General features: G+C 44.8%; 1 protein-coding gene across 1 annotated transcript in view; it reads left to right on the forward strand.

Annotated features, from left to right (window-relative positions):
• Positions 1-14,744, forward strand: part of CORO2B (coronin 2B) — a 35,626-nt gene that overhangs the window by 639 nt on the left and 20,243 nt on the right. Inside the window, exon 2 of the mRNA XM_061558370.1 lies at positions 12,727-12,927. Coding sequence (XP_061414354.1) covers positions 12,727-12,927 — 201 coding nt within the window. The remainder of the gene's footprint in view (positions 1-12,726; positions 12,928-14,744) is intronic.

Here is a 14,744-nt window from a genome sequence, read left to right on the forward strand (position 1 = left end):
AGGGGGGGGGGGGGTGCGGCGATTTGTCGGCGACTTCACGTGGACGTGCGTATTACGTCAACAACAGCAAAATTTGGTGGGGCGTGTAGAGTTTTCACAAGAAGCCCCGTTTGCCATCGAGAGCGTGACTCTTGTGGATGGCGAGTGGCGGCTACTGTGGAATGAGTAGACCAGAGTTGCCCCAAAATCCTTGCCACGGTTCCCACGTGTTGTCCCAGATTAAGGACACAAGACCTCCCCCCCCCCCCCTTCAACCGATTGACAATATCCATGAGAAGAAAAAAAACACCTGTTGGATCACTTTGCCAACGTTATCTTTCTCAAGGTAATGGCTCCGAAACCTCCTTCATCCCAACATTACAGTTTTTGTGCGTGGTCGAATTTTTGTCTACAAATATTGATGGAACGTAATGGCCGCGGCCAGTGGAAGGCCCATGTGTGGTTGCAACTTGTATAGGAGGCTTGTGTTGCTCACACAGACATGGGGCCTGCAAGAGGTGTCCTCTAGAGCAAAGAGAAAGCTCTGAGAGAGTTTAGCAAGTAGGCTTCTGTCCTAACTGGACGGCATATTTCCTTCACATTTGCGAGTTTATCACATCAGGAGCCACTTCGTTGCCTGATCAATTGTGGCCAGGTCGCCTCTAAAAAACGAGCTATTTCGCTCATTGGACCTTACCTGCTGAAATATAAATATTTTAATTTAGTAAAATAATTCGGCACGCATCTGCCAAGAAATTTATGAGATATGTATTTTTTTCAATAAACCTTTTGTTAAGTCACTCCTGGATGAAGATCTCCCAAATGCATGACATTGAGGATTGTTGGACCATACATACTTCACCGCTCTAGTCAGTACATATTGGTGAAGTGTGAGAGACAAAGACTCGTTCACAGATCACTCATCACTGATGTTACTCACAGCCAAGAATCAAATTGAGATAGCCTGGTGCATAGTGCAGTGGACAAACCACTGTGCCACCACTCATATGCTATGAACTCCATTTAGTGTTTTCCAAAACCACACTAAATGGTGATGAGTATACTGTAATCAAGATTCCTAAGTTAATCGCTTAATGTGGGGACATTTAACATCGCAAACTGATCTTATTTTTACAACCCCAGATTACCAAATATTTGACATTTTTATTTATCTAGCACTTTACAGTAAAACATGATCATTTACAGCCCTTGGTCAAGCCATTGCTGTTTGAAGGCCTCGCCATGCCGTGTCTGTCACGGGATTTGTTTTTACCAAACTTCACGATGCTGCTCAGGGCAGGTTAGTGAAGGGAGGGGTTGCCCCAAATCCTATTCGGATGTCACTCGCCAATGATCTTAACCATGGCCGGGCAATTAAACTTTGCTTACCGGGTTGAAAATACAGTACGACAACTACCGTGCCACCACTTATCATGCGTTTATTGTGACAATGTGTTTAAACGTCTCTTCAATCCAACGGCTTCGTTTCTTCTTTGCAAATGTTTTCGCTGCAGCACTTCAGTGCTGAGAAGAGACCACAATTGTGCCAGGCCCAACCATCACCCGTTAGCCTACGCTGCCTCCCGGCCTCTGCCCTTATTAACCCTTCTATTGTAACTTTGCTTGTACCTTGTGTTATTTCTCTCGGCTGCTTCGAGTTGATCTTGCCGCCATGCTCCGGGCCGTCTTCTGACCCCCCCCCCCCCCACATACACTGCTTCCACCTCTCACTTTTGACACCGGGCGAGTGTCTCGGTGTGCGCCGTTGCTCTCAATGGCTGTTCGCAAGTTCACCACGTCCTATCGAGGGACGCATGGGTGGGATCGTTCGCCTGTGCGCAAGATAAACACATTCCTCCTGCGGAGGGAGCTGGTAGGAACGTTGGGTTGCTCGGTCAATGGCCAGGGTCAACGACCGCGTGGTGTATTCCGCAAATATGCCCGACTGTGAGGGCGGGCACAAGCCGGCGTGAGTAGGTTAAACGTTGAGTTGTATAAGGGCACCACGGGGTGACCAGCCCCTCCCCTCCCCACCCAGCCCCACCCCTCCCACCCCCCACCCAGCGCCACCCTCCCCACCCAGCTCCTCCCCACCCTCCCCTCCCCACCCAGCCCCTCCCTCCCCACCCAGCCCCTCCCTGCATGACGGACGGACACAATAATCCCCTGTGGGCTGGTGTAACCAGAGGTTCCTACCAGTATTATTTAGCCTCATCACACAGCGCTCATGACAGGTGCCCAAATCAGGATTTTTTTTTTACGTTTTGGTGTTGTATATGCGGACAAATGTTTTTTCAACAACTCACCTGCATTTAACGTCAGTTGTATTTGATTATAAACGAGCGTATACAGTTCTGGGCACTTTTATACAATGGTGAGCCAATACATTTATGGAAAAAAAAAAGAATTCCAGATTTTTACAGAAGCCCTCTCTATGATGGGACACTTCCCCTGCAGCCGCTTCCTGCCACTATTGTGTGTACGTTCTGTGCACGTGTACGACTGTTCGTGTGTTTGTGTTTATGTACGTGCCCGTATGCATTTCAGTTTTAGAGCAGCGGTGCAGTGGTGAACGCCCTGAATTAGGAACCCAGTCACCGAAGTTACATTCCCTGCCATGGCTTACATCAGTGCTGAGTAACATCAGAACTGATCCTGGAAGCTCCCCTCGGTCAACTCGGCTTTAAATTACGACCTCCTGCAAAGTGTACACTTTTAAATCTAGATTGAAAACTCATTTCTATAAAACTGCTTTTTGTGTTCAGATAGTTGTGCTTCCCCCGCATCTCCGTATGGCTACGTACGGTGCGAAAAAAGTCCAACATACGTACACATCAGAACTGGGGAGACAAAGGCAGCCCGGTAAAGGTGCTCGGCACACCACCCGCTCATTCGCCATGCTGGCTTTAATCGGTGCTCACGAACAACAATTCAGAATCAGAATGTTCATTTCTATTGGAGGAATCCGATGAGCTATAAAGATTTTTTCACAGATGTCCGGCAGGGGCGGGTAAGAACGTTACAACAACAAACAGTACAAGAACACGGTAGCAGTGCAAAGTACCAGAAAGGTAAACAAATCACACAAACAAATAAAACACCAAACCATCCCCATCCTACGAGGCAAAACCTACTAAGGTATTCATAAATTTTTAAGAAGCGACCTGGCCATAAATGATAGCTCAATAAAGTGGCCCGTCATTTGGACATTTATCGCAGCAAAATAATCGAAATAATCTCAATGCACGTCCTAAGGGTCTCGGTGAGCTACGTGGAGGGGGGGGTGTCTATATTTTGTGCACAGTACACGTGTACCGTGAGATATGCATGAATGGGGGAGTGATGTCAAGGGTTCAAATGCTGTACTCTGATTCCATCCACCGGCCCTCAATTCCTGCAAAATCATCAGTATTAAATTGCTATCTGGTAAGGACTTTTAAATTCAGTCGTTCGATGTGCCCGCCGAAATAGGCACTCACTATAATCCAGACTCTGTTGTTTGTCTCCCTTATTCTGTTGAACAACAATGGCCCAGGAATGTTATGCTGCGCCCATGAGAGAGAATCCTCGGCACAGCTTTGGTGCCGTTTTTTGTGCATTACAGCGCGGAATTGAACCTTACTCCTTCTGGGATCGTAGAGTAGTTTGCCGACGTCTATGCTACTACTGTGGTGCTGGTTATACTGTAATCCTCACGGATATTACGCTGCCCTTTTGTTACTGTGTTCGACTATTTTGCCTCGTTTTGTGCTTTATACTGCGTCCTTTATGAATAATTATCATCATCGACATGAAGGTTTCCCCGTGTCGTTGCCATCCCTTGTGGTCCCGTAATGCCAAATTCATCTCACTCCTGCACATAAGCTAATCTTTGCATTGGTCCATCAGCATTCTCACCCATCGGTGATCAACCCTTCTCGCGACGTGCACTGCCAAAAACAGATTTTTAGTAATTTTCAGCCCTTGGTCAATCCACTGCGAGATGAAGAATGGGGGACAAGATCTGTTCAGGTGGCCAGGTTCACAATAGCAAAATGTTCTCTGTTGAATGCACATGCATTTTAATAAAACCAACGAATACGTATTCAAAATAATAAAACAGTTCCTTTAATTAGGTTCCATCAATGGCATTATAATTAAATTGAAAGCGAATTTTAACACATATGATTCGTGATTAAAGAAAGGTAAAAACTCATCACTGCTTTTAAATTAACACGGTCTTAAAATTATGTTAACTGCTACAAATCAGCATCTGAAGACCATCTACAAAAATACAGGGAAGGCAAAACAGCATTAAATTAGATGTGAACAGAAAATCGTTCTTACACAGAATTCTCCACAATCACAACTTCAGAATCTCACCGCATGGATCTGAAAGAGGTCCACTGTGCCTGAACCTCTCAATGAATCTCATGTCTCTCTTCCCACGAGGTCAATCTCACATCTCTATTCCCATTACTTGGAACGCAATCATCTCTGCCTATGCTGAGTGGATTCCGAAGGGCGAACACGGTCCGCTGTGCCTGCCACACCGCTGTTTCTTGCCACGGTTGCCCAAACTATTCGGCCCCCGGAAACACTGCTTCATCCACACACCCGCTGGCATAACTGCTCTCGTTTGAGCTCCCTGTAATTACTCTGCCACCTGGCGCTCTTGGCTGTACCGCCGCACAGAGTCCCACGTCACATTATCAGCTCAAGAAAATTGAAGCTTTGATTCTTCACAGCGCGGCGACATTTTTTTTTAAATCCTGCCGCTGCAATTGCTTAGCCTGCAGTGTCCCGCGTTCGCGCGAGTTCCACTCGGCATCAGTATTCTGGGCGCGCCTCGTACAGACGGTGGCACGGGGCGTGAAGCACAGTGAATCGTTGCGGCACAAAGCGAGAGCATCGCGTGACCCTCGACGCCCACGCACAACTTTGTTGTCGTAGACGTGTAAGAGCTCCACTTGGGAGGTCATTTCAGGTACAATTTTCCGACATCAACGGTAATGATTTTTTTTATCATAATTGGCTCACGCACAACCCCCTTGCCCCCCCCCCCCACCACTACCAATCCTGCCCTTGGAATGTGGGACACAGCGGGCTGCTGGCTGTGTGGGTGTCTGCCTGCCTGCAGAAATCCTTTGCTGGTGAAAGTGTTCTTGCCACTCAGCCTCTTTTCACGGTCAGTCATTCAATTCCACAGCCACCCAGTAAATTCTGAAAGAAATAAAATAAATGTTATTATAACTGGCGTGTGTACATGTTTTTTTCACCAATACGTTCTGACTCATGAGCAAACACTCAACTTTCTATTGTTCTTAAAGAGGTAGAACACTGGAGAAGCTTTGAGTTTGGTGCAATATGAACCTGGTGACCTGAGTTAACAGAAAACCTCGACAGCAAGTGACATCTGAACCGATTCTGAACTCTTCCTTCACCGGCCTGCAACTGATCTGCAGTATGGTCAAACAATTCCCTTGACTGACACATTGTGTAGAGAACTTCATCCGGCAGCAGACTGACACTGGACTGAAGATTGTAATTGTATTGTTATTATTCACTATAGAAAAAAAAAACTCTAAGTAACTCCCTATATCACTAATACTGTATGTCCCTGGTCTCCGGATCAAATACTGCACTGCAGATTGTAAATACTAATGGGCTTTTGCCTGTTAATTAAATGACACTGATAGATTGATCGATTGATTGCTTTGATTGGTTAGATTGATTGAAGTTTAAAGAGCCTCCCCACGCTGCAGGACAAAAACAGTCTTCACAGCTGTCCCCCAACATCGCTTCATATTAATGTAAAGCCACGTGGACAATTAAATGAAAACACACACACGGTTAGTGCCATTCACAGACGCCTTTAGACCGTGGGTCAGAGGGCAACGGATTTTAGGTCGCCTTTGTACCCTGTGTACCACAACAAACACGCAATTATTGGTCAGTTGTCACCAGAAAACTCAGGGGGGCCCAAACAATTACATAAAGGCATGTGTGTATGTTGAACCTCTTTGGCGCCGTATGTAGCCAACCGCGCTAATCGGAGGCGGCAGTTTCGTGCAATACTTTTTCAGTGCCCAGACCCTGAGTAGCATTTAAGCCAAATATATTTAGTGGTACAGTGAAGGCAACACGTGCAACTCGGAAATATAGTCGCGTCTAAATTTCGATTTAAAGCTTCCGTGACTGCAGGGATGCATATTATTGGTTCTTTCGGTACTGAAAGAACCAAGAATATAGTCGCGTCTATTAAGAAAATTAAGTGTGCTGGTAGATAGTTTTACTATTTACAGCATGTTCTGAAACAATAAATTGTAGGACCCAACAATCACCTTCCTCCTTCTTCACTCGCATTGCTCAGCTTTGGAACGCCCTCCTGTCTTCTCGTTTCTCAAGTGCATTTTGCCTCGCTAAATCCAAGAGACGTGTTAGCTCTTCTTTAACAAACTATCGTGAGTGCTCTCGCTTGCTGCTTTTGAATTCTCTCCCCATTTTCTCAATTCCCAAGTTCCTATAACCTTGCTAAATTAAATAAATGTGTCTGTTTGTGTCTGTTGTAATAACGATTGATATCATTCGCACTCTCTGTTTCTGACCTCTTGTATGCTTTTTGGCCTCGACTCTGCAACTGTGATTTTTGCTTGTACTCACAACACTTGGGAATCTGGATGAATCTCGAGTGGCTGCTTGCATTTTAATCCTTAAACTCGCCATTACTGGATCATTTAGCGCCGTAGAAGGGATGATATCCAGTGGACGAGAATATCAACGGAATGGCAGCCGTAGGAAGGGAGCTGAAATGCCCGAGAAGACGGCGACTGAAGCTTGAGTGGCGAGGTCACTCGGCGTGCAGGAGTGAGACGGACTGTGGCATCACGGGACCTCAGGGGGATGGCGGCGGTGTGGGAAGACCTTCATCCAGCAGTGGATAGAGGATCACTGATGATGTATGGGCACAGCACAATTTCTGACATTTCATTTACTGTACAGTCCTTGCATGTTTCACTAGTTTTTTTTCATAAACCGGTGAGAATTATGTTGTATGGAATAGATGCAGTAATTGTTCCACTCTGTTTACATTGCTTTACGTTACACTCTTAAGCAAAATGCCACTTAAGGTGTTTTATTTGTGTAAATGTCTAAAGGCTTTGCCTCATTATAACCCCGTGCCACATTAATCAGAATTGTATATGAGGCTTAGCTTTTACCATTCTCTCCGTATTATCCCTTAGCAGATTTTTTTTAACAATGGCACGATTTGAGGATGGCATGAATGAATGGGTATGTAGATGGTAGCTTGATTAATGTGTGCGATTGTATTTTATGGATTATAAAGTTAAATGGATAAGTGAATTGATTTAACGTTCCGCGCTGCTATATTAATGCTTGGATGGACACAGAGATGGATGGAATCTGAATAGATTGGCATAAACAGTTAGATAAGACATTGGGGTATAAAAAATGTATTACCCCTTCACAGCTTTAAAAGATTAAAGGAGGAATTTATGGCGCATTAGTGCTATAAAATATACACTCAGCCAATGGACAAAGAAAAAGCCATGTCAGCAGCAGTCACCAGTAATTCAGCCCTATAGACAGCTGCTAGCTGCTTTGCTGAATACAAAAGCAACTCGTTCGTTTCAAAAGGGTGTCCTCCACTCGAGTTCAGTGCGGAGATTCAAAGCTCTCCCCGCCAAAACCGAAGCTGGGGTGGGCTGGACGCCCGCGCTCATGCGGTAGATCTCGGAGCACCGAAGATACAGAAAGCGTCTCTCGTTTTTGTTGTTGTATTCAATAAAATGGAGGGTAAACGCCACGCTCCTATAGATGTGCGCATGGTAAGTCGCGTTGTTGAGCTAATGTTTGTGGCCAGGTGTCTTCTGCAAAATAAGCTCATAGCTCAGTGGGCTTTACCTGCGAATATAAAATTCTTGTTAGTGATTTGTTTACCGTTCTTATACTTTGCACTCCGATCGTGTTTTTTCTGTATTTTTATTATAAAGTTCTCACCCACCGATACTGTGAAAAAGATCTTTATAGCTCGTCGTATTCCTCCGGTATAAATAAATATTCTGATTTCACTGCGGATGTTACCAGTGAGGAATGCTTTAGTTCTGATTCACACGCTCGTAAAAAGGCCACACTTTTTGCCGAATGTTGAATAACGGAGGGGGCACGTGTTTATCAATCAGAAATGGGTAGATGTATGGATATTGGACTTCTTTTCCACCGTACGTAGTCAACCGTGCTCATCGGAGGTGCGGGGCGAGAGACAACAAACTAAACACAAATAGTAGTTCTATAGAAATTAAGCGTGCAAGCGGTTCAATTGTATCTGGGCCCATAGACTGGATGGACCCAGGCGCTGGTCCTATGAAGAGGGAGGGGGGGTGATTGGACAACGGATGTCCCGTTTTATGTCTTGCACCAGGGCCCATGCCCACCGTGGTACATTACTGTTAGATAGTTTTACTATTTACAGCATGTTTTGAAACAATAAATTGTAGGACCCAACAATCACCTTCCTCCTTCTTCACTCACACTGCTCAGCTTTGGAACGCCCTCCCGTCTTCTCGTTTCTCAAGTGCATTTTGCCTCGCTAAATTCAAGAGACGTGTTAGCTCTTCTTTAACAGATTATCGTGAGTGCTCTCGCTTGCTGCTTTTGAATTCTCTCCCCATTTTCTCAATTCCCAAGTTCCTATAACCTTGCTAAATTAAATAAATGTGTATGTTTGTGTCTGTTGTAATAACGATTGATATCATTCGCACTCTTTGTTTCTGACCTCTTGTATGCATTTTGGCCTAGACTCTGCAACTGTGATTGTTGTTTGTAGTCACAACACTTGGGAATCTGGATGAATCTCGAGTGGCTGCTTGCATTTTAACCCTTAAGCTCGCCATTACTGGATCATTTTGCTGGCAAGCGCATTAAGAGCCAGTTGACCTCACTGGGCATCTCCACTTTGGCACGGATTCCAGCCAAAAAATGCCATTGCAATATCGAGTACTGGGAACTCATGTAACCGCTCCAAACAACTAAAGTCCATGATTATTAAGGAAACTTATTTTTTTATATGAAGGATGATATGGCCAAACCCCATTTGTCATGATTGTTTTGGCATGAGGGTGACAATCGGAGACCCTTCTTAAAATCAAAGTTACAGACCAACAACCCCCTCGGTGGGATAAATGAACAAGCCAACAATTTCTGCAGATAACCAAGTTCTCCACTAGAGGGTGGGAAAGGTCCTCCCAATAAGGAAACCACATAGCATTTGTTTTTGTTATAAGCGACGTCAGGCGTAGAAGGTGATGTATTAATAAGAAAGCAGGTACAACGTGCTCCATACGAGAGTGAGGCTGTTGTAGAATTGTTGTGTTAAGTCTGACTGTGTTGAATTAAAAAAACGTAATCTGCTCAACAATAGCCCTACAGACTCTACTGGAGGTCAAAACAATGTAAACAGGAAACGGGAACAAAAGTGGAAATTCGGGTTGTTTCAAAAGAGATGCACATAAAGAATAGCGGGGGAGGGAGGGAGAGAAAGGGGAGGGGAGGGGGTTGGTTGGGTGAGTGAGCTTGTATGCGCATGGCCTACTTAACCATTGTAATGCGTCCGAAACGTTATTTTGTGCCAACGTAAGAAAACTGGAGTGCAACGGACGACAAGAATGCATCAAAGAGGATGTTCTTGCAAGAACACACAGTAGCTCCTCAAGTCAGAAGAGCATGCACGGCTGCAGATGCAATTGTGGCTCTGATAAATGAATGAGTCGAAGCGTCGCCTCTCGTAAAGTAAACATCTCATCAAAAACCGGTCGCCTTTGTGGAGACAATGCTGTCCGTTCCGATTGCTTGCACGGGAGTTCCATGTTCGATATACCCCTTCCAGCCCAGCCGGTGGAAATTCGTTAAGGAAATTGCCTCGGTTGGCGATTGGGCGGCAGAGGATTCCTCTACACGCGATCTTTTGATTGAGCCGCCCATTAATGTGCCTCTCCCACAGACCCAATTTCACATTTTGATGAGAAAAAAAATGTCAAAACATATATAATTATTAGCACGAATAAATGTTCCCACACACGTGTGGTTTCACAGCTTACCAAAGAAGATAACCCCTCTCACCGGCCTTCACCGAGTTGGGTAAAGCTCTGTACAATGAATATGAAATGAAAATTATCAGCCATTGCTCCATTTTGCCGGTGAAATAGTTTGTTGTGAATCTATGGATTAAAATCAGCGTTTATGTTCATAATACATGCATCGTTAATTTTTTTAACGTATGGATTGATGACTTGCTATATGTGGAAATGTTATGCTAATTATATGTTAATGTCACGTTGTCGGCGAATGGAGCAAGCAAAGCTGTACAAACGAGACACATTAGACACAAAACAGTACAAGGTGGTCCAAATGTCTTGTGACCCCCCCCCCCCCCCCTTTAATTTTCAAAAACTTTTTTTTTATGTAAGGTTTATTTAAAACATACATAAATATGCATAGAGGAGAACAAATGTTCGGGGTCAATTAATTGGGGGGGGGGGGGGTGGTGACGGTGACAAGACGTCTGGACCACCCTGTCCAACAACAAGGTACAAATGAACAAAAAGAGACAAAAACGTGATTTCTTGAACCGAACCTCAACAACAAATCGTGACAACTCGTCGGGTCTCTGGGGGAAGGATGCGGCGGGTGGCGGCGGAAGGTTTAAGTCATTACATGTCTGGTTGCCATGGAGTGTGCAGTTAGCCTGATTTAAGTACCGCTCCCGTGGCTGCTAAATTAAACGCATGGCAGACAAGGCTGCCTCTCCTGCCAGGACCCCAGCCAGCCTCCGTCATCTCTGCTCATCACGCTTCCTTGGCCATGATTCGAAAATAACTGCCGATGCACTGCGCCCCCGCGCAGGCGACATGGCCTCGCCGCCATCTAAGCCACCACCAACAACGGCTGGACCATTCACCCCCCTGTGAATTTTTTTTCTATATATTAGGTATTCATCTTCTTGGTTCTGTCGGTAAAGTCACGTAGAATGGAAATAATAACGTAATACAAATAAAACATAATACAATAATTCTCACGACGTTTCGGCCACAACGCAAGCAGCCGTCCTCAGGTGGAGAACAGGTCTGTCGAGAAGACAGTCTGAATGACAAGCCCCAGGCTTGGAGCGACTATTTAAGCTGGGATGGAGAGGCGAAGAGCGCCTTGACAAAATAATTTGCATATCAAGAGGAATTTAGCATATTTATGGGAAATGCAGATATGCAATTAGTACTACTTGTGAAATGCGTAGGATGTTTGTATTGTTAACGCGTTTTCTCCTTTGTCTTGGGAGTGCAAAGTTGCGCGCCGCGTTCGTTGCGTCTGTCCACGCGCAGGGCACAGGCAGCTTGCGTGCGCCGTGCGATGAACTTTCGTCGCTCGTGCCAACACTCGCGTTAGTGCGATGAGCGTAAAATTATGCACGGCTCAGCCCTTCCGAGCGACATTTAAAATGGCCATGTTTCATACAAGATGTTAACGGCCAAACTGAATATGTCTCTTTCTTGCAAGCCTCAGTTTTGAGTTTCACAGGAAGCACTGTTCACATCTTCTTGGTTCTTTCGGTAAAGTCACGTAGAAGGGAAATAATAAAGTAATAAAAATAAAACATAATAAAATATTATTTTATTATAAATAAAACATAATAAAATATTATTTTATTATGTTTTATTTTAAAATAAAATTAAAAAAACATTTATTCTTTTATTAAAATAATAAAAATAAAACATAATAAAATATTATTTTATTATGTTTTATTATTATTTTATTATGTTTTATTATAAAATAATAAAACATACGTGACTTTTCCGAAAGAACCAAGAAGATGAATCCCTGCAGTCACGAAAGCTTTAAATCGATACTGTTCACATCTTAACACGAGTCCACGTGAAGTGGCTTTCCAGCCGGAGCAGTTGGTGCACTCGCTGCTTGAGCCCGTTCAAATGTTGTCACCAGTCTCTATTGCTGCAACAGCAACCTGGCAATTTTACACTGTCACATTTTTCGTAGGCAGCCACTGGAAATTGTGGAGCTTGAGCTCAGCTTTTGGCTTTAGAGATTTGTGGGTTCCCCTGAGCCAAGGTCTCTATGCTTGGGAGGTCAGCGAGCGGCACACAGGTGCTCCACACATCCTGGTCATGCGTGCAGACTTGGGAGTAGGGCTGCGGGAATTGAAGCGTGCACTCGTCGTGACCAGCCACCCCGGCCTTCCTTCAAAATCCACAACGAACACAGGGCAAAGTACGAAGCGCTCTCTCTCTGCCTTGCTCGCGCATCATGCGGTGACAAAAGTCCTGCCTCCCGCAATGGGGTTCGTTTGGAAATGTTCATGAGTGTCTGCGGTAATCAAAAACAGGCCAGCGAGGGTCAGATAAATTACTGCAGTGGATAATCGAACAACATCGATTTCGGAAGATATTGGGATAATGGAAATCGCGAAGAGGATTAAAGCATCTGAGATCCTTGTAATGATGACAGCGGTGAGAAAAACAGCGGTCGAAAGTTCGTTGATGAATTTTTACAGTGATAGTCATGATGATGATGGAGTCAATGTTGAACACCCTGATGATGAGATCACATAATAAACATTCTTTTGGGCAAAGTTGTTCATTTATACACTCACGATCCTGCATACATCCTCGCAAGCTTCTTAACCTCCCTCCCACTCACACCACCCCAATTCCGCGACCCTTGTTTTTTGATCCGCAGATGTCGTGGCGTCCTCAGTATCGCTGCTCGAAGTTCCGTAACGTGTACGGCAAGGCGGGCGGGCGCGACCACTGCTATGACTCCGTGCCCGTCACGCGCAGCGTCAACGACAGCCACTTCTGCGCCGTCAACCCCAAGTTCATCGGCGTGGTCACGGAGTCGGCGGGTGGCGGCGCTTTCATTGTCATGCCGCTCACGCAGGTGTGACCCCTACCGTAAATCCATTGCCTCGACAATAACAACGCCGTAGACGGAGAAAACAACGTGAAATAAGTGACGTTTTGGGCAATGTGCCTTCTTCATAGTGGAGAGATTTGACTTCTGCTATGAAGAAGGTCCATTGCCTCGATAGCACTACAAATAACAACCACTACCCACAACGTCACCAATTGATTTTTTTTCTTTTCGGGTTGCGTTATTGATAAATATATTTAGATTTTGTAATATATGCTCCACTATCAACGCAGTATCACACGAAACATAGTTTTTCTCCATCCATGGCCCCACAGCGTCTTATGAGTCACCACTACCTCCATCATGTGTTCCCCTTGCGATGTCACAAATCAGCTTGGCTCCTCAAACGGTTCGCAAAAAAAGTATACGTGGCAGAAAATATCGACCACGTTCGTCAATGGTCTTAAGAAGAACTATTGCTCTTTCAAATTTTATACAATTGTATATTTTTTGTAGTATTAGGCAGTGTTGTTCATATCTGTGCTTGTGCACCACTGCCAACTCAGTCACTTGTCTGTATTTTTATCAATATACTATATCAGTTTGAGACTGGAGGCACGGAGTGTAAAGCGCATCATGCCATAAACCAGGCCATCTCTGAGTTCAATTCCTGACTAGGGTTAACATCAGCTGCGAGTGATTTCTTCACCGGTTCACACGTCACTCGCCGCTGGTGTTAGCCGTGGCTGGGAAACGAACTCAGGTCTCGAGGTTCATAGCGCAGTGCAGTTTGTTAACCACTGCGCCACTGCTCCACCCAGCTGAAATAATAACGTAATAAGAAATTAAAAGGCTTACTTTTGATTGTGGCTGTCCTGTACAAACCATTGGCCTTTAAGGAAGCTACATCTCCCAAAAACAAATAGCTCTTGTCCTGTACATATACCGTGCATAACTTGGCTGGTTGATTCGGGATGCCTATTATACTGTAAGTTTGAAAGTTGAGTCGTGCATCTGGCTATATTTTCGTGTTGAACCGTTTGGATTGCGTCTTTGAATTGAAGAGGCGCCTCTGCCTTGCATTGGTAGGATCACTGAAGCCAGGGCTCAGCAATACCGGTCACATTTGCAGTACATCTCACCTGTTTTATCATGCGGGCAAAGCTATTAGTCTATCTGTCTATCTGTCTGTCTTTATCTCTGCTTGTTTAAATATATCACCATTTATCACCCTATATATCTGTTTACTTGGCTGTTTCCCTGTCTATCTGCCTGTCTGATTTCCAGGCTGTCTGACTGTTTGTTTGGCGGAGAACCGTCAACACATCGTCGAAAGAAATGTTACGCAACTCAGCTTGTTGACAATTCAATTATGCCTGCTGCAATCCTACAGCTCAGTGTCACCTGCTATCCTTTAATTTTCCCCAGAAGACAGACTTCTTTCACTGGAAAAGTCTTGCTCGTATTTTCATCGAAGCCATCATTTTGTTGAATGCACCAGGGATGTGGAATCTACGGCCCCGTGGGTCATGTTTGGCTTGCGATTTAATTGCATCCTATCGTGCGTAGACGCATACGCCCTACCACTTCGAAACCACCCATAACATTACATGTATCATTCACTCCAAGCACCTTAGCGTCCTGGCAACATCTGCATTTCTGATTTTAGCACATTCAGTCACTGCTGTCATTTACAAGGGCCTCGTTATGTATGTTTGTTGAACTTCTCTCGCACCGTACGTAGCCTGTTGTGCTAGCTGGAGGTGCGGCTATGTATCAATGTGTGTCCTTACAAAGACAAAAACGTTGCCTTTGTCCTGCAAAATACACTTTTTAAAGTCCAG

This window comes from Lethenteron reissneri, chromosome 24 (assembly GCF_015708825.2).
Source record: "Lethenteron reissneri isolate LAM-NWPU_2019-01 chromosome 24, ASM1570882v1, whole genome shotgun sequence".
In the NCBI taxonomy this organism is placed as follows: Eukaryota; Metazoa; Chordata; class Hyperoartia; order Petromyzontiformes; family Petromyzontidae; genus Lethenteron; species Lethenteron reissneri.